Genomic DNA, 27,073 nt, shown 5'->3' with positions numbered 1-27,073 from the left:
GCTCCGCAACGAGAGAGGCCACAACAGTGAGAGGCCCACGTACCCCCCAAAAAAAAAAAAAAGAATCCACCTGCCAATGCAGGGGACACGGGTTTGAGCCCTGGTCCGGGAAGATCCCACATGCCGTGGAACTACTAAGCCCGTGTGCCACAACTACTGAGCCTGCACTCTAGAGCCCAAGAGCCACAACTACTGAGCCCACGTGCCACAACTACTGAAGCCTGCGCACCTAGAGCCTGTACTCTGCAACGAGAGAAGCCACCGCAATGAGAAGCCAGCGCAGCAATGAAGACCCAACGCAGCCAAAGATAAATAAATAAATAAATCTACACATTTAAAGAAACCTCTAAGAGGTCGTAGGCTGAGATAACAGGTCAGTAACACACATAAGAAGGAAGGCTTTGCAAAAGTAGTTTCGAAGAAAAATGAACAGAACTTGAGGGACCTGTGAGATACCGTCAAACACACCAACATACAAATCATGGCAGTCCCAGAAGAAGAGAGAGAGAAAAGGGCAGGGAAAAAATATTTGAAGAAATAATGACTAAAAACTTCCTAAATTTGATGAAAAACATGAATATACCTGTCTAAGAAACTCAACAAACTCCGAGCAAGATAAACTCAAAAAGATCTTGTTTATTATGGTAACTCTAGAACTCTAATTTTCCCACTCCTCAGTAATTGCTGAATTTTGCTCATTGATTGCCGGAGCAGTCCATTTGTGACTTTTCCAAACTATTTTGTAAAGTGTGTATGAATTCCTAGTGAGTGTGGTCATTGAAGTTTCTGTTCCATACTATCTGGCAGCCAGCCAGTAACCTGACAAAGATGTCCTTAAATGTCTGGATCCAAAAGGGGAGAGAGTTACCATCTCTATATCTCAGCAAATGACAGAGTCCAGCCCTCTAGCCCTAAAGGATCTGTGAGACTGACCAAAACATACAACCCCCAAGTTTTGGAGCCCTCTTATCAAAGAGCAGCAGCCTCTCCCTTCATCAAGCACTCCCCTGGTTCTTTCAAGTGTTTGATCAAGGTCCAGAGTCTGAAATAGTTCATTCTGGTAATTTTTTCCAGTATTTTTTTTTAATTGTTTCAGTGGAGGAACTGACACCTAGAGAAGTGTGCATAACTCTAAAGAAAACTTCATACAAGTAATATAAAAAAGGAAAATCATAGGCCACCTCTCTCATAAATGTAGAAGCAAAAATCATAACATATTAGCTAACCAAGTTCTGCAATGCATAAAAGGATAATATAACATCACTAAGTAGCCTTCTGCTTGGGAATGCAAGTTATTCTATTATTAGAAAATTAAATCTTAGAATTCACCACATAATAGATTAAAGAAAAAAATTATCCTCACTAGATGAAGTGTTTGATTAAAAAAAAATTTATTCACAATTAAGGAAAAAAACAAAACCCGAAAACCTTTTGTGGATATTAGGAATAAATGAGGTGGTGTAAGGCCTATATATTGTTCCGTCTCAATTCTGGCAGAATTGGGAGAGCCTAACTGCAAGTATCCCTCCCCATTCTACTACCACAGATAAGATCCCCTAACAAACAATTACTCTTTTGTCAAAGGGACCAGTTTCTGCTTACCCTTAAATAGCGGGTTTCAGTTCCTTGCCAGCTTACAGAATTATTCAAACAAGCCAATCACATCCTCCTGTGGGGGCACCCTACTTTCATAATAGTGCATACAAAGCCTGCCTCCCACAGTACCTAGTTGTTCACTCTGTCCCTGTGTGGCCTTGAATGGCATGCAGTGGCCTCCTCCCTAGGGCTGTGAGTATATGTGACTAATACACTACTGTCCATCTCATTTGTCTAGGGTTAGGGCCATTCTTATGATGGGAGTCCTGCCCTCACCAATGGAATAAAGAATAGGCTATTAGGGCTTCCCTGGTGACGCAGTGGTTGAGGGTCTGCCTGCTGATGCAGGGGACACGGGTTCGTGCCCCAGTCTGGGAAGATCCCGCATGCTGCGGAGTGGCTAGGCCCATGAGCTATGGCCACTGAGCCTGTGCGTCCGGAGCCTGTGCTCCGCAATGGGAGAGGCCACAACAGTGAGAGGCCCACGTACCGCAAAAAAAAAAAAAAAATTAAGATAAACAACTCAATATAAAGATGGGACAGAGACTTGAACAAGCACTTCACAATAGCTGAAATCCAAATGGTCAATATGCGTATCAGATCCAGAGAAGTTAACAAGAAACATCCATCAGATTGCCAAAAAATAAAAAGGGTAACACCAAACGCTGGTGAGCATCCACATCTCAGCCAACAGGAACACAGGTTAGCTGCTGGTGGGTATATGAAAGTTGGTAAAAGTTAAATTGACTATTTACATAAACCATGACCCAGAATTCTGCTTTTCAGTAAAACAAAACAAAACTCAGGACTCCTATATATGAACAGCAGGATACATTAACAAGAATGTTAATAGCTGCATTGCTTTAAAAAGTCCAAAATGGGCAACATTTCAAATGCCCAGCAACAATAGATAAGTTGTGGTATATTTGTATAATGTATTATTACACAGCATTAAAAATGAATGAGCTATAGCTATATGCAGTAACATGTATGACTTGTCCAATGTTTAATGAAAATAGCAAGAAATGAAATGAAATATAACAAAATTGTTCTTTTTACACAAAGTCCCCAACAGGCTAAATTATATTTACCATAAAGTAAATGAAGGAAGTGATTAACATAAACGGGCAAATCGACTCCATCTATGGGACAGGAAGGGGTGATGAAAAAGGGACACACAAGGAACTTCCGGGGTACTGGCAATGCTCATTTCTTGATCTGGGTGGTAGTTACATGAGTGTTCACTTAATCTGTTAACTGCACATGTGTTTTCTTCACAACTTTAAAAAGTTTAAAAGTCCTAATTTGGGCGGGGGTGGAACCTATTCAACAAAACTGAGAAAGCAGCAAGAACAGTTAGGAAGTAGCTGAAATGACCCTAAGAAACAGAGAAGGCCTGAACTAAGAAGATAAAAAGAAGGGAACAAGATTTTTGACAGATGTAAAAAGGAAAGTTGACAGAATTTGTCTGGGAGGGTAGCTTTAAAAAGTCAAGGGGGCTTCCTTGGTGGCGCAGTGGTTGAGAGTCCGCCTGCCGATGCAGGGGACACGGGTTCGTGCCCCGGTCTGGGAGGATCCCACATGCCGCGGAGCGGCTTGGCCCATGAGCCATGGCCATTGAGCCTGCGTGTCCGGAGCCTGTGCTCCGCAACGGGAGAGGCCACAACAGTGAGAGGCCCACATACCGCAAAAAAAAAAAAAAAAAAAAAAAAAAAAAAAAAAAAAAAAAAAAAAAAAAAAAAAAAAAAAAAAAGTCAAGGAAGAAGCTTTAACTTTTAGCTTAGTACTTTTAAACACATATTGAATATATAGGAAAAGAACATATAAATAATGGACATTTCCACAATCAAATTAAATATTATTTAAACAAGTTGACTTCTACTAACTAAATACTGCCACAGGTATGATTTTAAGAGAATTTTTTCTACTTTTAAAATAATGTAATTTGCCCTGACTTATCATCATGCTTCCCAGTTTTTTCTTTAATTCTACTAATACATGACACCAAGTACTTTTTAAATTACTGTATAAGAGTTATTATAAAAAACAGGAGTCCCCTGTCCAACTGTACAATGGAAGATGATGGATAAGCCCCCATCCAAAACTCCCTCTTTATCATCCTAACATTTATTTGTTAGTTTTCCATTAAATCAAACCATTATGAGCCTTTACTAATATTCACAACTGAGCCACAGAACATATTACATTTATATTTCCTTTCTCAAACAATTTTGTTCATAGTAATGAACAGTTCCTACATTTTACAATTCGCTTAGTTTTTAGGTATTCATCACTAAATCAGCCCCACGCTTTCCAACAAATCCCTTTCAATATGTTCAAGTGGGGCTTCCCTGGTGGCGCAGTGGTTGAGAGTCCGCCTGCCGATGCAGGGGACACGGGTTCGTGCCCCGGTCCGGGAAGATCCCACATGCCGCGGAGCGGCTGGGCCCGTGAGCCATGGCCGCTGAGCCTGCGCGTCCGGAGCCTGTGCTCCGCAGCGGGAGAGGCCACAGCAGTGAGAGGCCCGCGTACCGCAAAAAAAAAAAAAAAAAAAAAAAAAAAAAAATATGTTCAAGTGTATCAAGTGGTCTATGAACTTTACTTTCGTTTACTCAGATGTGTCCTTCTCTGAGAAGTCCTTACTCCAGCTCCAGTCTTCCTCAAGCATGCTGCAAGCTGCTATCCTGGACTTTCCTTCACCATTATCCTGCAAATTCTTTTGCCTGATGACATTAACATAATTATCTATTTGCTTTATGCCAATGAAATAGAAAGTTTCCAAGTAACTATACCAGGATAATAACTAAAAATAAGCCACAGAATGAAATATAAAATTTATTTTTCTGTTTAGGGAAATAGCATACTAGAGATGCACAGTCAATGTTGTAATTTAAAATCAGTTGAAAAAAAATCCTTTACTATGTTAGTAAAAGTACCTGGTTGATTATATTCATGTGTTCATTTGTTTCGGGGTGGTTTTGGGGGAGGAGGGGGCTAATACTTTAGTTTTTATTATATAACACTCTTACACTGTTCCAAAAATCAATACTGCAATGCAAGTTACATAAATGGGTCTGCTTTCATGCCTATCCCTTCTCCATTCCCTCTTGCCTCCACTGGTAGTCATTTTTCAGATTTTTATTATTTTTTAAAAATATATAAGCATGTATTGGGTTGGCCAAAAAGTTCATTATGGAAAAGCCCAAAAGAACTTTCTGGCCAGTGCAATATTTTCTCTTTCTCCCTCTCTCTTATTTCTTATTGTTACTGAGATATTGCTTTTAGGCCATTTTAGTGGACAGGGGTAAGAAACGCACCCTGACACAACTTCACTCCACTTCTTCAAAGTCAGCATTACAGTCTTCTGCATCTTGCCATTTTTTACTCAACCATACATCCTGGAATTCACTCCATAGCAGCCTATGGAGATCTTCTCCCCTCCTCTTTTACGTCTGCACAGTAATACATCAGAGTGTATTCCACCAGTTACCTACTGCTAGTCACTCCAATTTTTCATTTTTGCAAGCACGGCTGCTACAACCCTGCACATACATAATTTTATACTTTTGCAATTCTACCGTTGTGATGTATTCCTAAAAGTGAATATTGCTGGGTCAGTGAGGAAATGCATTTCCCATTTTGCTGGATGTTGACAAATTCCATTCCTTAGGAGTTTTACCATTTTTCATTCCCACCAACAATACCGCTGAGTGTCTTACTTTCTCCACAGTTTCACCCAAACAGTATAATGCCAAATTTTGGGGGGGGGGGGGTTGCCATTCTATTAAGTGAAAACATGGTGTTTCAGTACAGTTTTAAATTGTACTTCTACTATTATAAGCATATTGTCATGTTTAATGTATTACTTCTACTCCTTTTCTGTTATCTAAAACCTACTCTTTATCATTATTAAATCTTTCCTTCTGCATTCTTTTCTTTTGTTGTCTTTCTACCTTTTTGAGTATTCACTTATTTTCATTTTCATTGATGTAAACATTCGATGCTAAGAATTTTCTTATGATAAAAGCTTTGGCTATAACACAGATGTTCATGTGGCATATCCAGTCTGTCACCTGTCTTTATAAAGTTTTGTTGGAACAGCCAGATAAACTTGTTTATATATTGTCTACGACCACTTTCACACTACAATGGAAGAGTCTGAAAGCTGCAAGAGATCATATGATCTGCAAACTTTAAAGTATTTACTATCCATCCTTCTGTAAAAAGAGGGGGAAAAAAACAGTTTACTGACCCCTGCTATAATGTATTGATTCTGATGTGTCATGTCAAGTAACCTAACAATTCTACTTGAATTTTCACTTTAAGCCAAGAGCTGTTTGGCAGTATGTTTGTTAGTTTCCAGGTGGAAGGGCCTTTTTTTCAATTTTTTGTACTGATTTTTAGTCCAAAAATGCTATATCTATTTGGGGGGGGAAATTTTGGAGAGTTTTCTTTATATGTCAACAAAAAATCATTTTTTCATCAATGCTCCACACGCTTTTTCAAAGATGGTGTATTCTCCCATATGCAATATACAGCCACGAGATCCTCCTTTTGGTTGTGTTATTTAGGTCTTAAATAGCCTTATAAAATTTCTGTCCACTTGACCTATCTTCAACTGAGATTTTAAGTCTTCTTTTACTAATTCTTATTGACTCTCCTGAAACTGTTTTAAAAAAATCCAAGTTGTCATTAATATCCATGTATCCAATAATACATCTTCATTAAGACTTGCAGCTTGTAACCTTATAATGTTACCTCTTTAATGATTTCTAGCTTGAGTTCTACCTTGTGCAACATCAAAATAGTGACCTCTGTTTTCTTATTTCATTTGTCTGGCATATCTTTGCCTAACCTCTTATTCTTAACTTTTCTGAGTCTTTCAGTTTTGTGGTTATATCTTTTGCATAGAGCACAGAGGTGGCTTTCGCTATGTTAATTAACCTGAAAATACTTTTTTCTCTTAAGAAGCCAGTTAAGCTCATTTAATGATATGCCTGATATGGTCTCAATTCTGTCAGAGAGAATATATAAATGATCTCACTGTGTTTATTTCCTTTGTTCGTTTTTTCCCCTTCCATATTTCTTTTGGTATCTAGAAAGGTTTTGGTTTTTGTCCTAATGGTCCCTTTTTATGTGAATACCTATATATAACCTTAGTTCTCTCTTAAATACTGTCTGTTGATTCCCTAGTATAAACAATATAGAAATTAGCTCTTTTCTTCCTCTCATACCATCTCTGCACTGCAACCCCCAGCATCTATTTAAAGTAATAATATTCTTTGATGCCCTGGTGAATTTCTATAAGGCAATCAATGAGTCTATTAAATCATTTCTTGGTTGTCTGAAATTTATTCTCTAATAGCTTTCTCAGGAAAGATTTATGTGAACTATATTCCTTAAGGTCCTGAATAACTGTAATATATCTACATTGTCAGAGCATATAACAAGAACATACTACTTTGTCACCCTTTCTCCCACTTATTAAATTCAGTTCTACAGTTAGACATAAGAATTCCCTGCAGAACATCTTCCCTGTTGTTTTCTTGGCATACGACATTAATATACAGACTCAACAGCATGGTACTGGCATAAAGACAAATAGATCAATGGAACAGAACAGAGAGGCCAGAAATCCAGACATACATGGACAATTAAATTGACACTTGACAAAGGCAGTGCGTTACAAAAAGAATAGCTTTCTCAGCAGCAGTGGTGGAAAAATTAAAATATCCACATGTAAAATGAACTTGGATCCATGCTTTATACCACATATAAAAATTAACTGAAAATAGATCATTGACCTAAAAGTAAAACTTAAAATTATGAAACTTCAGGGAGAAAACATTTGTGTTAGGTAAAGATCTCTTAGATACAGCACAAAAGGAAAATTAAAATAAGATAAATTGGACTTTATCAAAATAAGAAATTGGGGATACTTGAAGGAACAACTAAGGCTGGTATACAAACAACATGAGATGAATCTAAAAACTCTTTGTTTTGCCAGAAAGTAAGAAGTGTTCAAAAATCAACAGGGTTGTGTCAAAGGACAAGATGTCAACTTGCAGGATTTGTACTACCCAAATGGGAACAATTTGATTATCAAAATAAAAAACTAAAGAAATGGATTATAACATATTAAATTAAAAAATTCATAAGCCCATAATGATAAATAAATGGAAAAGGAAAATGTCACTGAAACAGTAAATGATCAACCGATAAGCATGGAATGATATAAAAAACACCATTTTGCAACATCACAGTAATAACTGATGAAAGCATGAATCAGCAGTGGATGCCCATCAAAAAAGTTTTTGGGAACAGAATATTCACACAGATCCCAAAGTACCTCTCAGGATGTTACGTATTAATTACAAAGGGGAGAAAAGACATCTTTAAGGTGGAGAAATCTGGCATTCACCCCCTTAAACAAGTGATCAAAGCCAACACCAATAATAATGGGACAGAATGAGATCATGGCTTCCTAAGGTAAAGCACTGAAAAGGACACATCATTTATGCCCAAAATGCTGCTTCAGTCTGGTTACAATAAGGAGAGAGAAACCATACATTGAGTTTGAAAAAAGAAGTTTAATATACATAATTGTTAACCACATGAAGGAATTGGGTTAACAAGAACTGGTCAGTAAGACATAGAGAGAACTCTAAAGAATACAGGTATAATATCAGACATGATATGATACGATATGGCATAATAGCCACTACCTCTAAGGCTGAGACAGAACGCCCGAGGAAGTATTTTCCCTCCAGGGCTGATATTAGACTTTGGTGGAGAAGGCACAGCGAAGGCTTGAACTTTGGTGCTGCACCAGAGGGATTTGTTGGAGATCCAGTCTTTGGAACTCGTCCACAAATGTATTCTATGGAATGTGCTGGCAATCTGTATCTTGGATCCTCACAACATCCCCTCCACCCAAAAACAAAAACAAACAAACAAAAAAACCCACAACTGGGTTTTTTTTGTTGTTGTTGAAAGGCAATATTGGGACTATTGGCAAAATCTGAATATGTATTACGTATTAGATAACAGTGTTGTATCATTGGCAAATTTCCTAAATTTGGTAACTATACTGTGCTTACATACAAGATTATCTTTGCATATGTCAAAACTCATCAACTTGTATATTTTAAATACGTGAGGCTTACTGTATGTTTAATCTTATCTCAATAAAGCTTAAAAACACTTTTAAGTGTTTAGAAAGAGATAGAAAGAGAATCTCTATTCTTCAGAGACATATTGACATGTTCAGGGCTGAAGGGTCATGGTATTTACAATTTACTCATATGGGTCAGAAAAAAACAACTAAGTATACTAACATGAGAAATTTAAAGAAAATATAGCAAAATCTGGTATCCTTAGTAAGGGTACATAAGAACAATACTTGCTAAGTTCTTACACGTGGTCTTTATGCTTGAAAATCAGTTGGTTGGATAGTCTCAACTCACGTTTTCTTTCTGTGAAAATCTTAAAATCTTTACTCCACGGTCTTCTGGACCCTAATGCTGATGTTGGAGTCTAATGATAACCTGACATTCTTTCCATTATAAGTGATGTAGTCTTTTTGTATAGCTGTCCAAAGTGTTTTCTTTTTCTTTAAAGCCCTAGAACACGTTTCAGTGGTGCCTGTTCTGTTTCAATTTTACTAGGCACATGCTAAGCCCTTTTAATATAGATGTTTATCATCCTTTCAACATTTTCTCGGATTGTAATATTTTTTCTGTTCTGTTGTTTTAGCACTCTTCATATTATAAACATCCATTTATTTATGGGTATGTGAATATAAGATCTTGTCACTTTCTCTATGAATTTCTTTGATCTCCTTCTCTACTTGTTTGATTTGTTTTCATCTGTCTTTTTCCATCCTTTACTTTTTAAAAAAAATTCATTTACTTTTATTTTTTATTTTTGGCTGTGTTGGGTGTTCGTTGCTGTGTGTAGGCTTTCTCTGGTTGAGGCGAGCGAGGGCTACTTTTCGTTGCTGTGCACGGGCTTCTCATTGCAGTGGCTTCTCTTGTTGCGGAGCACGGGCTCTAGGCACACAGGCTTCAGTAGTTGTGGCACACAGGCTCAGTAGTCGTGGCACACGAGCTCTAGAGCGCAGGCTCAGTAGTTGTGGCGCACGGGCTTAGTTGCTCCGCGGCATGTGGGATCTACCCGGGCCAGGACTTGAACCCATGTCTCCTGCATCGGCAGGTGGATTCTTAACCACTGCGCCACCAAGGAAGCCCCCATCCTTTACTTCTTTTATGGTAGTTTCTAGAGTGTCTATTCATTCAAGAACTTTCTGGTTTATTTTCATTTCTGAAATACTTCTAATTTTATTCCTTAACTGTCAGTTTTTCTTTTCATGACATCCTATAGCACAGCCAACTCATTTCTAAACTTTTGTAATTATGGTTTATGTTGTTTTTACATAACATACTGTTTTATTTGTAGAAATAGGTTTCATTATATCTCTACTTTAAGACCTAGGTACAATGCTATCTCAGTTTCTTTAGATCTATTATTGAGGGCTATTGTCCTTTTTTCTTATGTAATATCTTTGAATGGTGTAAAACCACAGTAGATTCCATAATTCATATTAAGGGATTTTCCTGTATTTATAAGAGAAGTTTCCTATGTAGAGGTTGTTTCCTAGATTCAGAGTTCTAAGGTTTCCTCTTACATTTTTACCACAAAGTATTCAAACCTATGGTACCTTAGTGTAACCACTTCTCTAATATTTTCTGAAATCTGCCTCCTCCAGTCCCCCTTCCCACATGTATCTGAACCTTCTCTCTTCTTAACCCCTAAATTCCTATCCTAGTCAACTTGTGTTTATTTGCAGCAGTTTCTTCTCAGCGTGGGGCTCTGTTCTTTTCACTGAATATTTCCAAGAACCTCAGGTACCAGGCTGTCCTAGCTCCCCCAGACTTTCCTGTGGCAAACTCTGCTTCATTTCGGACCCATGTTAATAGACTGTGGACCACACATTGAGTAGCACTACCCTGAAACACTCTGCTGCTTCAGAGAATGCATACAGGTATCACTATAAATTCTGATCTCTAGCAGCAAACATGGTCTGTAATCATACTACATTTTACTGGGAAATGCCACCCACTTTGAGGACACACAGAGAAGAAACCTTCTATATTTATGCCTTTTCTTGCCTTCTCTCCTGTTCACAATAAAGAAAATGTTTCTTCTCCTATCCAGTCACTAAGCTCTCCACCATGCCTTGGATCAATCCTACCCTGCCTTCTCAGAAGCTCACACACTCACAAATCTCTTCTTTTGTATATTCAATAGCTCACTTGACTGGATCCCAAAACAGATCTACTATATGACCCAGCAATTCCACTCCTGGGTATAGATCTGAAAAAAACAAAAACACTAATTCAAAAAGATATATGCACCCCAATGTTTATAGCAGCATTGTTTATAATCGCCAAGATACAGAAACAACCTAAGTGCCCTTCAACAGAAGAGTGGATAAAGAAGATGTGGGGTGTGTGTGTGTGTGTACACACACACACACACACACACTGGAATACTAGTCAGCCATAAAAAAGGACAAAATTTTGCCATTGGCAGCATCATGGATGGACTTGGAAGGCATTATGCTAATAAGTGAAATAAGTCAGATAGAGAAAGACAAATACTGTATGATATCACTTATATGTGGAATCTAAAAAAATACAACAAACTAGTGAAAAAACAAAAAAGAAGCAGACTCACAGATACAGAGAACAAACTAGTGGTTACCACTTGGGGTGGGGGACAATATAGGGATAGGGAAGTGGGAGGTACAAACTACTGAGTGTAAGATAGTATTACGAGGATGTATTGTACAATACAGGGAATATAGCCAATATTTTGTAATAACTGTAAATGAAGAGTGACCTTTAATAATTGTATAAATAATAAATAAACATGCTTAAGCCTTTCCTATTCACAAAAAAATAAACAAGAAATATTCCTCAACTCCTATTTTTTTCTCCCCAGGTACTGCCTTATCCCTTTCCTCCCTCCCTTCAGAAGTAAACTTTTTTGTTTTTTGTTTTTTTTAACAGAGTTGGTAAACTTTTCCATCTATATCTCTTTACCTCCCACCCACCCCAATATGGTTTTCCCTTCTATCTCTCTACCAAAATAGTTGTGGCCTGCGAGCCACAACTACTGAGCCCGCGTGCCTAGAGCCCGTGCTCCGCAACAAGAGAAGCCACTGCAATGAGAAGCCCGTGCACAGCAACGAAGACCCAACGCAGCCAAAAAAAAAAAAATTCCTAAAGGTTTGTCCTAGGTGATCTCCACACTCTACTTTCCAAGAGTAGAAGGGAAGGAAACAGAGGGAAGACAACAAGGAGACCAAAAAGGAAGGGTGAGGGAAGTGGGAGAACTTGAACAGCAAGTCTAGAAGATTGATGAGGACAGGAAGAAACATAAATCAACATATACCAGTACAGAGACAGACAGACACTAAGAATCTCATGTGCTATAGGCTCTCTTCCTGGTTATGCTTAATGCTGAATATATATAGTCAAGAGATCCCAGGGAGACTATTTATCCATAATCAAAGATCTTCCGGTAGTTCTTTGAGGAATAGGGTTGTTTTGCAACTTCAAAGAAGAGAATTTGAAAAATGTTTTTAAAGACTAGATAAACATGCAAAAACACTGAGGCTGATATTTATATGTTCACGTGTTGTTTTAAACAAATATTTGAACATGCACCCTACATATATATTTATTATGTACATGTGCTAAAGTACTAGTGTGTCTTGTACATAGTAAATCACATAAATATATTTTTAAAGAATGAAATAAATGCTTTTAAATGTATTGCTAATCATGAAAACTTCATACCGTTACTGGCTAATGGTTCAAGATGTGGTATACACTTACGGCACAGTTCATTAACATAGAGGACGTCAATCAATTTCAAAGAGTCTTCTTATTAATTTTGAAACTTTTAGGCCCAATTCTTGTTAGACCTAGTTAATCATTGCTGTCAACTTCATAATAAGACTGATGAAGAGCCTATAAAGGATCAGTTCTGCCATTCTATGCTGCTATGCTTGCAAAATTAGCATTATCTTTATCACAGCTGAATATGAGACTTCAAAGATTCAAGTAATTTAAGCCTGGTGGGAAAAATCACAACTCCATCAACTCCATACACCTGATAAAATTAAACACAAAATGAGGCAGCAAAGGTTACAAGCTTTCTATAGAACGTGGATCTCCTTGCGTGCTAATCCACCACTGACTGCATATTCAGGTGTCAAGAATACAAGTATCTATCCCCCTACAAAACACTGAAGAAGTCATTAAATATGAGCAGCCCTGATTTCTCTGGGCTCAGTTTTCTGTATTTTCCTAAACTGGGTAAGAACCAAGCCAACAGTACCCAACCCTGATTACAGACTTAAATGGAACTATCTCTACACTTCTAATTAGAATTGGGATCACTTTTTAAAAAAGAATCAATTTATAATTTTTTAATTGAATGAAGTATAGTTGATTTACAATGTTGTGTTAGTTTCAGGTATACACCAAAGTGATTCAGTGTTTTATATATATATATAAAATATATATATATTCTTTTTCAGATTCTTTTCCATTATGTTATTACACAATACTGAGTATAGTTCCTTGTGCTATACAGTAGGACACTGCTGTTTATCTAGTTTACATATAGTAGTGTGTATGTGTTAATCCCAAACTCCTAATTTATCCCCCCTTTTCCCCCTTTGGTAACCATAAGTTTGTTTTCTATGTCTGTGAGTATATTTCTTTTTGTAAATAAGTTCATTTGTATCATGTTTTAGATTCCACATATCAGTGATATATGGTATTTGTCTTTCTCTGACTTACTTTACTTAGTATGATAATCTCTAGGTCCATCCATGTTGCTGCAAATGGCATTATTTCATTCTTTTTTATGGTTGAGTAATATTCCATTGTATATATGTACATCTTCTTCATCCAGTCATCTGTCAATGGACACTTAGGTTGCTTCCATGTCTTGGCTATTGTAAATAGTGCTGCTATGAACATTGGGGTGCATGTATCTTTTCAAATTAGAGTTTTCGTCTTTTCCAGATATATGCCTAGGAGTGGGATTGCTGGATCATATGGTAAAACTCTATTTTTAGTTTTCTAAGGAACCTCCATACTGTTCTGTGGCTGTACCAATTTACATTTCCACCAACAGTGTGGGAGGGTTCCCTTTTCACCACATCCTCTCCAGCATTTATTATTTGTAGACTCTTTGATGATGGCCATTCTGACCAGTGTGAGGTGATTCCTCATTGTGGTTTTGATTTGCATTTCTCTGATAATTAGTGATGTTGAGCAGCTTTTCATGTGCTTCTTGGCCATCTGTATGTCTTCTTTGGAGAAATGTCTATTTAGGTCTTCTGCCCATTTTTTGATCAGGTTGTTTGTTTTTTCGATATTGAGCTGTATGAGCTGTTTGTGTATTTTGGAAATTAATCCCTTGTCGGTCACATCATTTGCAAATATTTTCTCCCATTCTGTAGGTTGTACTTTCATTTTGTTTATGGTTTCGTTTGCTGTGCAAAAGCTTTTAAGTTTAATTAGATCCCATTTGTTTATTTTTGCTTTTTTTCCATTACTCTAGCAGACAGATCAAAAAAATATTGCTACGATTTATGTCAGAGTGTTCAGCCTATGTTTTCCTCTAGGAGTTTTACAGTATCCAGTCTTATGTTTAGGTCTTTAATCCATTTTGAATTTATTTTTGTATATGGCATTAAGAGAATGTTCTAATTTCATTTTTTTTTACATGCAGCTGTACAGTTTTCCCAGCACCACTTATTGAAGAGACTTTTTCTCCACTGTATATTCTTGACTCTTTTGTGGAATATTAATTGACCATAGATGTGGGGGGTGATCATTTTTTATGGCTATTGCACATGTGCCCTACATCTTATAATTTAGGGACTTTCCAGACTGCTGAAACCGAGGGGATTTTTTTTTTTTTTTTTTTTTTTTGCAGTACGCGGGCCTCTCACTGTTGTGGCCTCTCCCGCTGCGGAGCACAGGCTCCGGACGTGCAGGCTCAGCAGCCATGGCTCACAGGCCCAGCTTCTCCGTGGCACGTGGGATCTTCCCGGACTGGGACACGAACCTGTGTCCCCTGCATCGGCAGGTGGACTCTCAACCACTGCACCACCAGGGAAGCCCCCTCGAGGGGATTTTTTGAGTGGCATCCATATGGAACTTCTCTAGGAATGGAGATTAGACTCTAACTTCACTTAGGGTCCTGGTAATGGCCTACCATGATCTTCAATCTTGTGACTGTCATTTTAGTTAAAAACAGATGTGAAAATCCATAAACTTACTTATCCAAATTGTGCTACAATTTGTGGGAGAAAAAAAAACACAACGGAGTCTGCAGTAGAGAAATCCCATCACCTCCAGGGCAGCTGTGTATAGTTTTATTCTTTTCTTTTATGAGAAGATTTATTCCTAGTTCTAGGTCCCAATCTTCCAGGGCTCTAAGCACACTTAAAATTGGTGGGTAGATGAGGGGAGACCCATTCAGATACAGCACAAGGGACTGCCTAATTTTAGAGGGCAAATGAGGATTATTCGCATTCCATTTGCTAAGCCATGTATTCCCCGGGGCTACATACGCCACGCTTATTTCTAACTCACACAAAGGTACCTTTTGGACTTGCAGCAGCCCTGACTCCTCCCTCAGGATACTTTGTGTACAATATGTGCAGTGTAGCCAGTTAACATGCTTATTCATGTGACCACAACAATCTACACATCAAGTACCTTCCAGCTTAATTTATGCAAATAAGTTCTAATGTTTTCCCTCACCTCACTAGAATTTTATTTCATAATGCAGCACACATCCCATTTTAGAGACTAGGTCTAGTGCATACTTGAAAATGCATGTAAAATTTGAGAAAGGGGTCAAGGTAACAGGAAGCCACGAGAGATGTGTGCATCTAGGTGATAAATTGGTGCGGTCTCTAAGAAAAATTAAAGGGACAAATCTAAGGATCTAAGAACCAAAGTTTGCTGATTACCCACATTTGAGTATATGACAAAAGTGCAGTGTGATTAAAAAATGGTCTTCGGACATAAACTTTTCACCAGGACAGAGAAACTAGTACCAAGACAAGCTTGCCTGACATGAATAACTATATGCAACTGGGAAGAATAAACTCAGGAAGCGAGTCCCTATAATATCTTGATTCTTTGCCTGGGAACTATATCCTGACCATGGTACAGGGAACTAGAGGCTCAGCAGAACACAGCTTAGGAGCCAGAGGAAAATTTGGGCTGTGAAACAGATAAGCACTGGAGAGAAGGGAACTGCAGAGAGGAAGGGTGCCAATAGTCTATGTAGGGTTTCCCCAAATTCTTGGCTGAAGTCTACCATGCATGTGCAGAGTGAGACTTACCAGAAGTCTACCAGAGAGCAGCTGCTAAGGGATTGAGAGAGTAGCAAAGACACTAGAGGCCCAGCAGGAACAAAGAGAAAATAAATAAAAAGATGGTAATCTTAAACTGAACCATACTAATAAATTACTTAAAATGTAAGTGAATTAAACAATTAAAAGCAAAATTTTACAACTTGGATAAATAAGCAACACACAACCATACACTTTCTACAAGAGACACACTTTAAATATAAAGGTTAAAAGTAAAAGATGAGTAGGCATAGAGGGAACTTTCCTCAACATAATAAAGGCCATATATGACAAACCCACAGCCAACATCGTCCTCAATGGTGAAAAACTGAAAACATTTCCACTAAGATCAGGAGATCAGGAACAAGACAAGGCTGCCCACTCTCACCACTCTTATTCAACTTAGTTTTGGAAGTTTTAGCCACAGCAATCAGAGAAGAAAAGGAAATAAAAGGAATCCAAATTGGAAAAGAAGAAGTAAAGCTGTCACTGTTTGCAGATGACATGATATTATACATAGAGAATCCTAAAGATGCTACCAGAAAACTACTAGAGCTAATCAATGAATTTGGTAAAGTAGCAGGATACAAAATTAATGCACAGAAATCTCTGGCATTCCTGTACACTAATGATGAATAATCTGAAAGTGAAATCAAGAAAACACTCCCATTTACCATTGCAACAAAAAGAATAAAATATCTAGGAATAAACCTACCTAAGGAGACAAAAGACCTGCATGCAGAAAATTATAAGACACTGATGAAAGAAATTAAAGATGATACAAATAGATGGAGAGATATACCATGCTCCTGGATTGGAAGAATCAATATTGTGAAAATGACTCTACTACCCAAAGCAATCTACAGATTCCATGCAATCCCTATCAAACTACATCTGGCATTTTTCACAGAACTAGAACAAAAAATTTCAAAATTTGTTTGGAAAAACAAAAGACCCCGAATAGCCAAAGCAATCTTGAGAACGAAAAATGGAGCTGGAGGAATCAGGCTCCCTGACTTCAGACTATACTACAAAGCTACAGTAATCAAGACAGTGTGGTACTGGCACAAAAACAGAAAGATAGATCAATGGAACAGGATAGAAAGCCCAGAGATAAACCCACGCACATATGGTCACCTTATCTTTGATAAAGGAGGCAGGAATGTACAGTGGAGAAAGGACAGCCTCTTCAATAAGTGGTGCTGGGAAAACTGGACAGGGACATGTAAAAGTATGAGATTAGATCATTCCCTAACACCATACACAAAAATAAGCTCAAAATGGATTAAAGACCTAAATGTAAGGCCAGAAACTATCAAACTCTTAGAGGAAAACATAGGCAGAACACTCTATGACATAAATCACAGCAAGATCCTTTTGGATCCACCTCCTAGAGAAATGGAAATAAAAACAAAGATAAACAAATGGGACCTAATGAAACTTCAAAGCTTTTGCACAGCAAAGGAAACCATAAACAAGACCAAAAGACAACCCTCAGAATGGGAGAAAATATTTGCAAATGAAGCAACTGACAAAGGATTAATCTCCAAAATTTATAAGCAGCTCATGCAGCTCAATAGCAAAAAAACAAACAACCCAATCCAAAAATGGGCAGAAGACTTAAATAGGCATTTCTCCAAAGAAGATATACAGACTGCCAACAAACACGTGAAAGAATGCTCAACATCATTAATCATTAGAGAAATGCAAATCAAAACTACAATGAGATATCATCTCACACCAGTCAGAATGGCCATCATCAAAAAATCTAGAAACAATAAATGCTGGAGAGGGTGTGGAGAAAAGGGAACACTCTTGGACTGCTGGTGGGAATGTGAATTGGTACAGCCACTATGGAGAACAGTATGGAGGTTCCTTAAAAAACTACAAATAGAACTACCATATGACCCAGAAATCCCACTACTAGGCATATACCCTGAGAAAACCATAATTCAAAAAGAGACATGTACCAAAATGTTCATTGCAGCTCTATTCACAATAGCCCGGAGATGGAAACAACCTAAGTGCCCATCATCGGATGAATGGATAAAGAAGATGTGGCACATATATACAATGGAATATTACTCAGCCATAAAAAGAAACGAAACTGAGCTATTTGTAATGAGTTGGATAGACCTAGAGTCTGTCATACAGAGTGAAGTAAGTCAGAAAGAGAAAGACAAATACCGTATGCTAACACATATATATGGAATTTGAGAAAAAAAAATGTCATGAAGAACCTAGGGGTAAAACAGGAATACAGACACAGACCTAATTGAGAATGGACTTGAGGATATGGGGAGGGGGAAGGGTAAGCTGTGACAAAGCGAGAGAGAGGCATGGACATATACACAGTACCAAACGTAAGGTAGATAGATAGTGGGAAGCGGCCGCATAGCACAGGGAGATCAGCTCACAGGGAGATCAGCTCGGTGCTTGGTGACCGCCTGGAGGGGTGTGATAGGGAGGGTGGGAGGGAGGGAGACGCAAGAGGGAAGGGATGTAGGAACAGATGTATATGTATGACTGATTCACTTTGTTATAAAGCAGAAACTAATAAAAAAAAAGTAAAAGGATGGAAAAATAAACAATTTAAACGCAAAGATATAAGAAAACTAGTAGCTATGTTAATATAAGACAATGCATAGGTCATGAAATAGTAGTATGAATGATAGAGAAGAACATTTCGTAGTGTTAAAAAGGGCAGGCAATTCATCAGTAAGACAAAGCTTCGAAATACTTACAGCAGAAACTAACTGGATTAAAGGAATAAAGAGAGAAATCAGCAATCATGATTGAAGATTTAAACATTCTTCTTTCTATAGCTGATAGAACAAGCAGACAAAAACAAAAACAACAACAAAGGGACTTCCCTGGTGGTGCAGTGGTTAAGAATCCGCCTGCCAATGCAGGGGACACAGGTTTGAGTGCTGGTCCGGGAAGATCCCACATGCCACAGAGCAACTAAGCCCATGCGCCACAACTACTGAGCCTGTGCTCTAGAGCCTGTGAACCACAACTACTGAGCCTGCGTGCCGCAGCTACTGAAGCCCGTGCACCTAGAGCCCGTGCTCCGCAACAAGAGAAGCCACTGCAATGAGAAGCCCACGCACCACGATGAAGAGTGGCCCCTGCACGCAGCAACAAAGACCCAACGCAGCCTAAAATAAATAAATAAATTTAAAATATGTACAGCTTTAAAACAAACAAAAAACCAAACCTAGCAACAACAAAAACAATAAAAATATAATTTTTTTACAACACTATCAACCAACTTGACCTAATTACAGAACACTACTCCCAACAACGGTAGAATTTAAATTCTTTAAGTGCACATTCACCAAAATAGATGATATGCTAGAATATAAAATGTCTCAGTAAACTTCAAAAGATTTAAACCCTACAGAGAATTTTTTTACTACAATGAAATAAGCTATCTAGAAAATCCCCCATATACCTATAAATTAACACACTTCTAAGCAACCCATTGGTCATAGAAGAAATCACAAGAAAAATTTAAAAATTTTTTAATGGAATGTTAATAAAAACATGACACAAAATTTGTTTGAGGTGGCTAACACATGCTTAGAGAAAAAATTGTACCTTTAAAGCAGAGACAATAAATAAAATTAACAAAGCCAAAAGTTAGTTGATAAGCCCTTAGTAATAGTAAGCAAGAAAAACAATAAATATGAATTACATATAGAAACAAAAGAGGGGACATCATTCAATTCCTGAAACCACTAAAAGGATAAGGGAATATTGTGAACAAACTCATGCCAGTAAATGTACAAACTAGCTGAATCATATAATTTTCTTCAAACAATTTACCAAAATGGATTTGAGAAGAAACAAAAAATCTGATAGCCCTATCTCTATTAAAGACAGTGAATTCCTAATCAAAACGTTCCCCGTAAAGAAAACTCCAAGTCCAGGTGGATTCACTGGTGAATTCTGTCAAGTATTTAAGGAAGCATTAATAGCAATTTTACAAAAACTCTTTTAGAGAATAGAGATGGAGGGAAAACCTCACACCACATTTTGAGGTATTACCTTGATACCAAAATCAGATAAAAACACAAGAAAACCAAATCACCAATGTTCCCCATGAAGAAAAACAACCCCCCCCCAAAAAAAACCCTTAAAGTGTTAGCAATTCAAATCCAGAAGTACACAGAAAGGATAATACATCATGACCAAGGCGGGTATACACCAAGAATTCAAGACTGGTTTAACATCTGAAAATCAATGTAATTCACCACAGCAACAGAAAAAAAAAAAAGAGAAAAACCATATGATCATTTTAATAGATACAGAAAATGCATTTGACCAAAATTTATCATTCATTCATGATAAAAAAAAAACCTTCAGTACACTTGGAATAGAAGGGAACCTCTTAATTTTGGTAATGGGCATTTATAAAAAACAAACAAGCTAACATATTAGTGGTGAATGACTGAATGTTTTACCCCTAAGATCAGGAATAAGAAAAAGGATGTCATCTCTCGTTTAATATTGAAATTAAACTTCTATTCAATATGCTACCAGAAGTCCTAGCTAGTGTAATAAGGGAAGAAAATGTCACAAATTATAAAGGATGAAAAGAAACAAGTAAAACTACCTGCAAGTAACATGATAGTCTATGTAGAAATTCCTAAGGAATCTACAAAAAACTACTAGATTTAATAACTGAATTTAGCAAGAGAGTAGCATACAATCAATATACAAAAGCCAATTGTATTTCAATATATTAGCAACAAGTAATTGGAAATGAAAAATTTTAAAACACCAATTTCAATATTGTTAAAGAACATTATCATAAAATATTTTAGAATAAACTTCACAAAAATTGCCCAAGACCACTATAAGAGTACTGAAATTAAAGATCTAAATAAATGGGAAATAAAACATGTTCATGGATAGCAACAGTCAATATCGTTAAGATCATTCTCCCCAAATTGATATCTAGATTCAATGCAATTCCAATCAAAATTATAGCAGACTTTTGTGTAGAAATTGATAATTCGATTCTAAAAACTTGTAAAGAAATGCAATGACTTTAAAGGGTCAAAACAATTTTGAAAAAGAACAAAATTGTCCAATTTCAAAATCTGCTTAAAAAGCTAAATTAAAAAAAAAACATTATTAGTACTGAATGAACAGATCAATAGAATAGAACAGAGAGTAGAGAAACAGAACCATACATATATGTTCAACTGACTTTTTACAAAAATGCCAAAAGTAATACAATGGGGAAAGTACTCTTTTCAATAAATGGTGCTTTAACATACGGTTAAAAACATGAACCTCAATCCTTACCTAGCACTAAAATTACCCAAAATATATTACAGATCTAAATATAAAAGCTAAAACTATAAAAGTCTGAAAGAAAAGACAGGAGAAAAATCTAAGTAAACTTGGAGTAGGCACAGAATTGTTAGAACACTAAAATCACTAACCATAAAAGAAAAAGAAATTATAAACTAGATAAAATTTAAAACTTCAGCTTTTCAAAAGACACCATCAATAAGAAGGTATAGTCAAGGAGTTTAGGATGGACATGTACACACTGCTATATTTAAAATGGATAACCAACAAGGACCTACTGTACAGTACAGGGAACTCATCAATGTTATGTGGCAGCCTGGATGGGAGGGGAGTTTGGGGGAGAATGGATACGTGCATATGTATGGTTGAGTCCCTTTGCTGTGCACCTGAAACAATCACACTGTTAATTGGCTATACTCCGAAATAAAATAGAAAGTTAAAAAAAAAAAGAAAAAGAAAAAGAAAATGAGGGACTTCCCTGGTGGCCCAGTGGTTAAGACTCCACACTTCCAATGCAGGGGGCACAGGTATGATCCTTGGTCGGGGAACTAAGATCCCACATGCCGCATGGTGCAGCAAAAAAACAAAAAAGAAAAAAAGAAGATGAACAAGCAAGCAAAAGGAGTGGAAGAAAATACCTGCAATATATGTATGTAGACGAGCGCCAGGAAACTGGACATATATAAAGAATTTTTACTTTTCAGTAACAGGCCAAATCACCTAGTTTTAAGAATCTACAAAAGCCTTAAACTGAAATTTTACCAAAAATAAGTAAGAATAGCCAATAAGCACATGAAAAGATGCCCATTATTATGCATCAGGGAAATGAAAATTAAAATCATGAGATACCTCTTCAAACATATTAGACCGGCTAAAATTAAAGACTACCACCACCCAAATTAGTGAGGACATTAACGGGAACTCTCATACACTGCTGGAGGGAACGCAAAATGGTACACCAGGGTAAACATACACTTATGACACAGACAAGGAATTCCAATTCTAAGTATTTACCCAAGGAAATGAAAACATATTCACATAACGACTTGTCTACAAATATTTATAACTGTTTTATTCATAACAACCCCAAACTGAAATCAATAGTAACTTCCATCAACAGGTGAATATTGTATACAGATCTTAAATCTTAAATCCTTTATCATTATATATTGTACTCGAAATGTGGTTAATACTTTTCCCCAAGAACCAAAAGAAATCAGCTCCCAGAATTGATAGTTATATCTTACAGACTGCCAGTTAATAAAGAGAATTGATGGACTCATATTTTACTCTCCCTTGACCCCTTTCAAAAGTGTGCTCTCAGTATTCTTTAAAAATAGCTCTTAGAGCTTGCTCCTCTTTGGCTGAACAGTACATCCACACTACAAAATATTGCACAATGTTGTAACATTTCTCCAAGATCAGTTTGTCTCCTGACTTCATGTACCAATATGTACCTAAAGAAAATGTTTTCTAAGTTCTTCTCTCTTTCCTGGACATCACTGCATACTAAGAAAATGAAAGTCAGGACTGAGGTAGTAAACCAACTTTAGCTTGTGGTCACTCACCCTCATTACTTCCAACTGGTAGCCTTACAAAAGTTTAAACCAATGTTCTCAATGGAGGCTTGGTGGCCAGTGTAATTGTGTCTAAGCATTTACAAATTATATGTTTGTTGCTATAAGTTAGCTTTGTTTCTTCTTTAAAACAGGCAAACCATTATGTTGATTTTGTAAAAAATACATGTTAGAAAAAGACTTGCTTTCTATAAAGTTCATTTAGGATATAACAAAGGGAGCAGCAAAAAGTACTTAATAGAAAGGGAAACTAGGTCTGATACTGTGGAGAACACGACACCTTGAATTTTTAATTTTCTAAAGAATCCTCTTTGATCAACTGTACTTTGGAATATAATACAGCTTGAGCTAAAAAAAAACTCAAAAAACCCCCCCAAAAAACTAGGGTTTATGATTATACTCTAGAACTCTACAACTATGACATATTGGGCTCTCTGGGGTGAGAGGCCTAGAAATCTAGATGCTCAACAAGCATACCAGGTGATTCTAGTAGAGCTAAAATTTGAAAACCCCTATCTAAATCTAAAAGAGTATAATTGCAACACATGTGGCTTCAACAAAACTTGTTTTGTTTGGCCTACAGAACGCGTCGTGTCGCGCGCAGCGCGCATGCGCGCGTGCGTGTGTGTGTGCGTGTGTGTGTGTGCGTGTGTGTGTGTGTGTGTGTGTGTGTGTTTAATTACTTGCCAATATCTAATACTAGAGAAACCTTACATGAAATCCAGACTTCAGACTTCTCGTTAAAATATATATAAATAAAAGATCCTCCAACCCTGGCCCTGCGCTATCACAGGACCATCTGCTGGAGCTGCATACAGTTTGCTCCCCTTTCCTTTCACTCCCCATCATTCCCTATTATTTTACCCCAGGCTCTTAGTTCTCCATCTCAATTACTTGCTTAGCTCCTGAAGGTACTGTAGTTTGACCTATGATGCCTGTACCCACAAGTTCATTAGGAGAATGAAGAACAGAGATAATCAAATGAACCCTATTTATTTACAGTTGATCCTTAAACAAGTTTGGGGTTAGGAGTGCTGACGCTTCCGCAGCTGAAATTTCGAATATAACTTACAGTCGGCCCTCCCTATCACCAGTTCCGCATCCTCAGATTCAACCCACTGCAAATCTTGTACTACTCTAGTATTTGCTATTGAAAAAAAATCTGTGTATAAGTGCACCCTTGCAGTTCAAACTGTGTTGTTCAAGGGTCAAGTGTAGTTCTGAAACATATTGCCTAAACTTTTGTTACAGCTAGTATTAAAATAAGTTTGCAAGGAGACAGGAAGGGAGAAAATATTCAAGTTATTAAGACTCAGGATAGTATTTTTAATTTATTGAAGATAGCCCTAACTATTTTTTAGAGATGTATGTGAAAGTATCATTTAACAAAGGCTTCTTCTTTCTTAGTATAAAAACAAAAACATTATCTTCCAATTTAAATGCTTTCCTGAACACTTGCTTACAATACAAACACAAAGATAAAAAATATTTGGAGGCTGGAACATTTTGAGAACTCTATATAATTGCAAACTTGCCTCAGAGTTGAGGATCAGAGCTTTTTTACCCACGTTCTCATTCATTCAGATCTAAATGTCATGGCCTGGCACACAATACATCTTAATTCTAGAATTATGCAAAATTTAGTTCCTAATTGGCTACTGGCCCACTTAATCATTTAAAATATAAATAAAAGAAACCCTTAAATGTGTCTAAAAATTAAGAACTAAAATTTAAGTTTCACCTGTACTAACTTTCCAACAGGTGGGCCATGTCAGAGCAAATCAGCGTGAAGATTTCACCCAACTTGTAAGCTAACAAAGTAGCTTACCACGGATGCTGGTTGAAGACAGGAGACTTGTGGGTCAGATACAAAGGGCAGTTTGTTACTTCCAGTAATAATATAAGCCAAAGTGTCAACATTTTTGCACTGGTTTCCAGAGGCCCAGTTCCCACCTGGCAAGGTGAAGAGGGGCAGTTGATGCTTGCACAGGCAATGGGTTGTGTTGCACAAGAGGAAACCTAAGCCTAGGGAACCCTCATCTTTTATGACGAGCAATAAGCATGCCTTCCTTTCACTCCAGAAGGAGACATCTATCTTTATTATACTGCACCACATGCATGGCTATTCTTTGCTCTGGTGGAAGACACTATCTCTACCTTCCAAGGCTCTTCCTTATACAAACATCCTTTAAAAACAGAAACAAAGGGCAGTCAGTACCTCCCCTGGTAAGACCTGCAGAAACAGAGAAACCCACGGAAAACTGTCTCTCTCAACTAGACACTGTTCCTAACATAATTAAATCAAGAATCTAACACTACAACCTATTTAAAAGCATCAATTTCATATGTTCTTTGACCTAGCTCAACTGTTTAATCTGCATTTTATCTCTAATTAAATCAACCAGTCCCTTTAAAAAAGGCAGTATATATTAAAAACGAATTACTTCCACTTACTTTGTATTTTTTAAACGGAGGTGCTCAAATATTTGCAATATAAACATTTAAAACCTCAATTATTCTACTAGAAACAATTTACTGTGCTTACTTTAAGTGTTTCAAACCTGTTAACGTTAGCAATGGGAACTACCTGTCAAAAGTCTCATTATACAGTAACAAACACCACAAAGAGAACAGTAACTTCAACATTTCCAGCTGCTGTCCACAAAATACAAGAAAATGCGGCACCCCAAATCACTTTGTTCTGTTTCTCTTTACCATTTACAATCTCAAAATAAAATCTCCGAAAGAGAAGAACAACAAAACACCGTCTCTTAGTTCCTTTGTCCCCATCGGAGAGGAGAGAACTGGGGGCTCATTAAGGTAAATAACCCAAAACATGCAAGACAAAAAATAGACGGCATCCAATCTGTAATCAATCATCAAAGAAAGTCACCATCACTTCATCTTTATCCCTCCCTCCCCCTCTCCAGCTCAAATAACATGGGTACATACGAGATGATTAGGATCATATGGACCTGGACAAAGCTTTGGGGAGGCAGAGGGCAGCGGTTAACTAGATGCAGTCATCAAAGGACCCGAGATACAGACTACAGCAGACTCCGACAGAGGTTTTCAAAAGTGCGGGTCGCATGGGCCACGCACCCGGGGGGAGAATGCTGGGGAGCAGCAGCAGTAGCGCAGCCAAGTCTACAGCGCCGGTGGAAGTTGCTCGCGGGGCGCGCGGTACGCCGCACAACGCGCGGGCCCTCCATGTCACCGCCGGCAGCACAGACCCTTCTCGCCCCTCCCCCGCCGCGCACCCCGGGCGGCGGCGACATGACAGCGGGTCGCTGCGCCGCTCCAGGGCGCCGGCCTGCCCGGGCTCCCCACCCCCTACCGCGCCCGCACCCTCCTCTCACCTTGGGTAGCGAACGGCGAGGAGCCGCTGACCTGCGAGCCGGGGGCGGGGACGGGCGGCGGGGTCTCGGCCGAGCCCAGCATGGGGGCGGGCAGCATGAGGTAGCGCTGGGGCGCGGGCAGGCAGCGCTGGCAGAAGGAGTGCAGGCAGGGCAGCAGCTTGGGCGCCCGGCTCTGGATGTTCTGGTGGCACACGGCGCAAGTGTCCAACAGGTTGAGCCGGGCCGCCTCGCCTCCGCGCTCCGAGTCGGGGCCCTGCCGACTCTCGGCTTCGTTCTCCCCGCTCGGCTGAACCGAGGGCCCCCCGGCGGCCGCCGCCGAAGCCGCCGCGGCCGCCGTCGCCGCCTTCTCTACAGCCACCTCCATTGTCCTGCCCCCGCCGCCGCTGCCGGGAAAGGAGGAGCGGGTTCTCTGCCCGCCGCCACCCCCGACGACTTCCTTCTCCTCCTTCTCCTCCTTCTCCTCCCAGGCCGCCCGGGTGACTCGTAGAAGAGGGAGGGAGGCCCGGGCCAAGGAAGCCTCCTCAGGCCCCGGGGATCCGCCTCCCGGGTGGCGCGGCCGGAAGAAGGGGATCTGTCAGTGGGGACTGCTCTTCGCACCGGAGAGGCTGCGCCCCGTCCGCTTCGCCAACCGCCTTTCTCTCGGGCCTCCGGACCCACCTCAGGCCCCGCCCCCTCCCTCCCTCCCTCCCTCCCTCTCTCTCCCAGCAACCGAGGCGACTGCAAGGAGTGCGCCGCCCAATAGCCGCCGCGCCTGGTCG

The 27,073-nt window shown here is 38.7% G+C and overlaps 1 protein-coding gene across 1 annotated transcript in view; it reads right to left on the bottom strand.

Annotated features, from left to right (window-relative positions):
- TRIM24 (tripartite motif containing 24) overlaps nt 1-26,679 on the bottom strand; it is a gene marked incomplete at its 5' end in the record, with an annotated part of 81,710 nt that extends 55,031 nt beyond the window's left edge. Inside the window, one exon of the mRNA XM_079711858.1 lies at nt 26,316-26,679. Within this exon, the coding sequence (XP_079567984.1) occupies nt 26,316-26,679 (364 nt within the window). The remainder of the gene's footprint in view (nt 1-26,315) is intronic.
- Between the last annotated feature and the right edge of the window lie 394 nt (nt 26,680-27,073).

Source organism: Hyperoodon ampullatus (genome assembly GCF_949752795.1).
Source record: "Hyperoodon ampullatus genome assembly, chromosome: 9".
In the NCBI taxonomy this organism is placed as follows: Eukaryota; Metazoa; Chordata; class Mammalia; order Artiodactyla; family Ziphiidae; genus Hyperoodon; species Hyperoodon ampullatus.
Note: the sequence above shows the minus strand (reverse complement) of the source record. Positions and strands in the feature narration are given on the sequence as shown.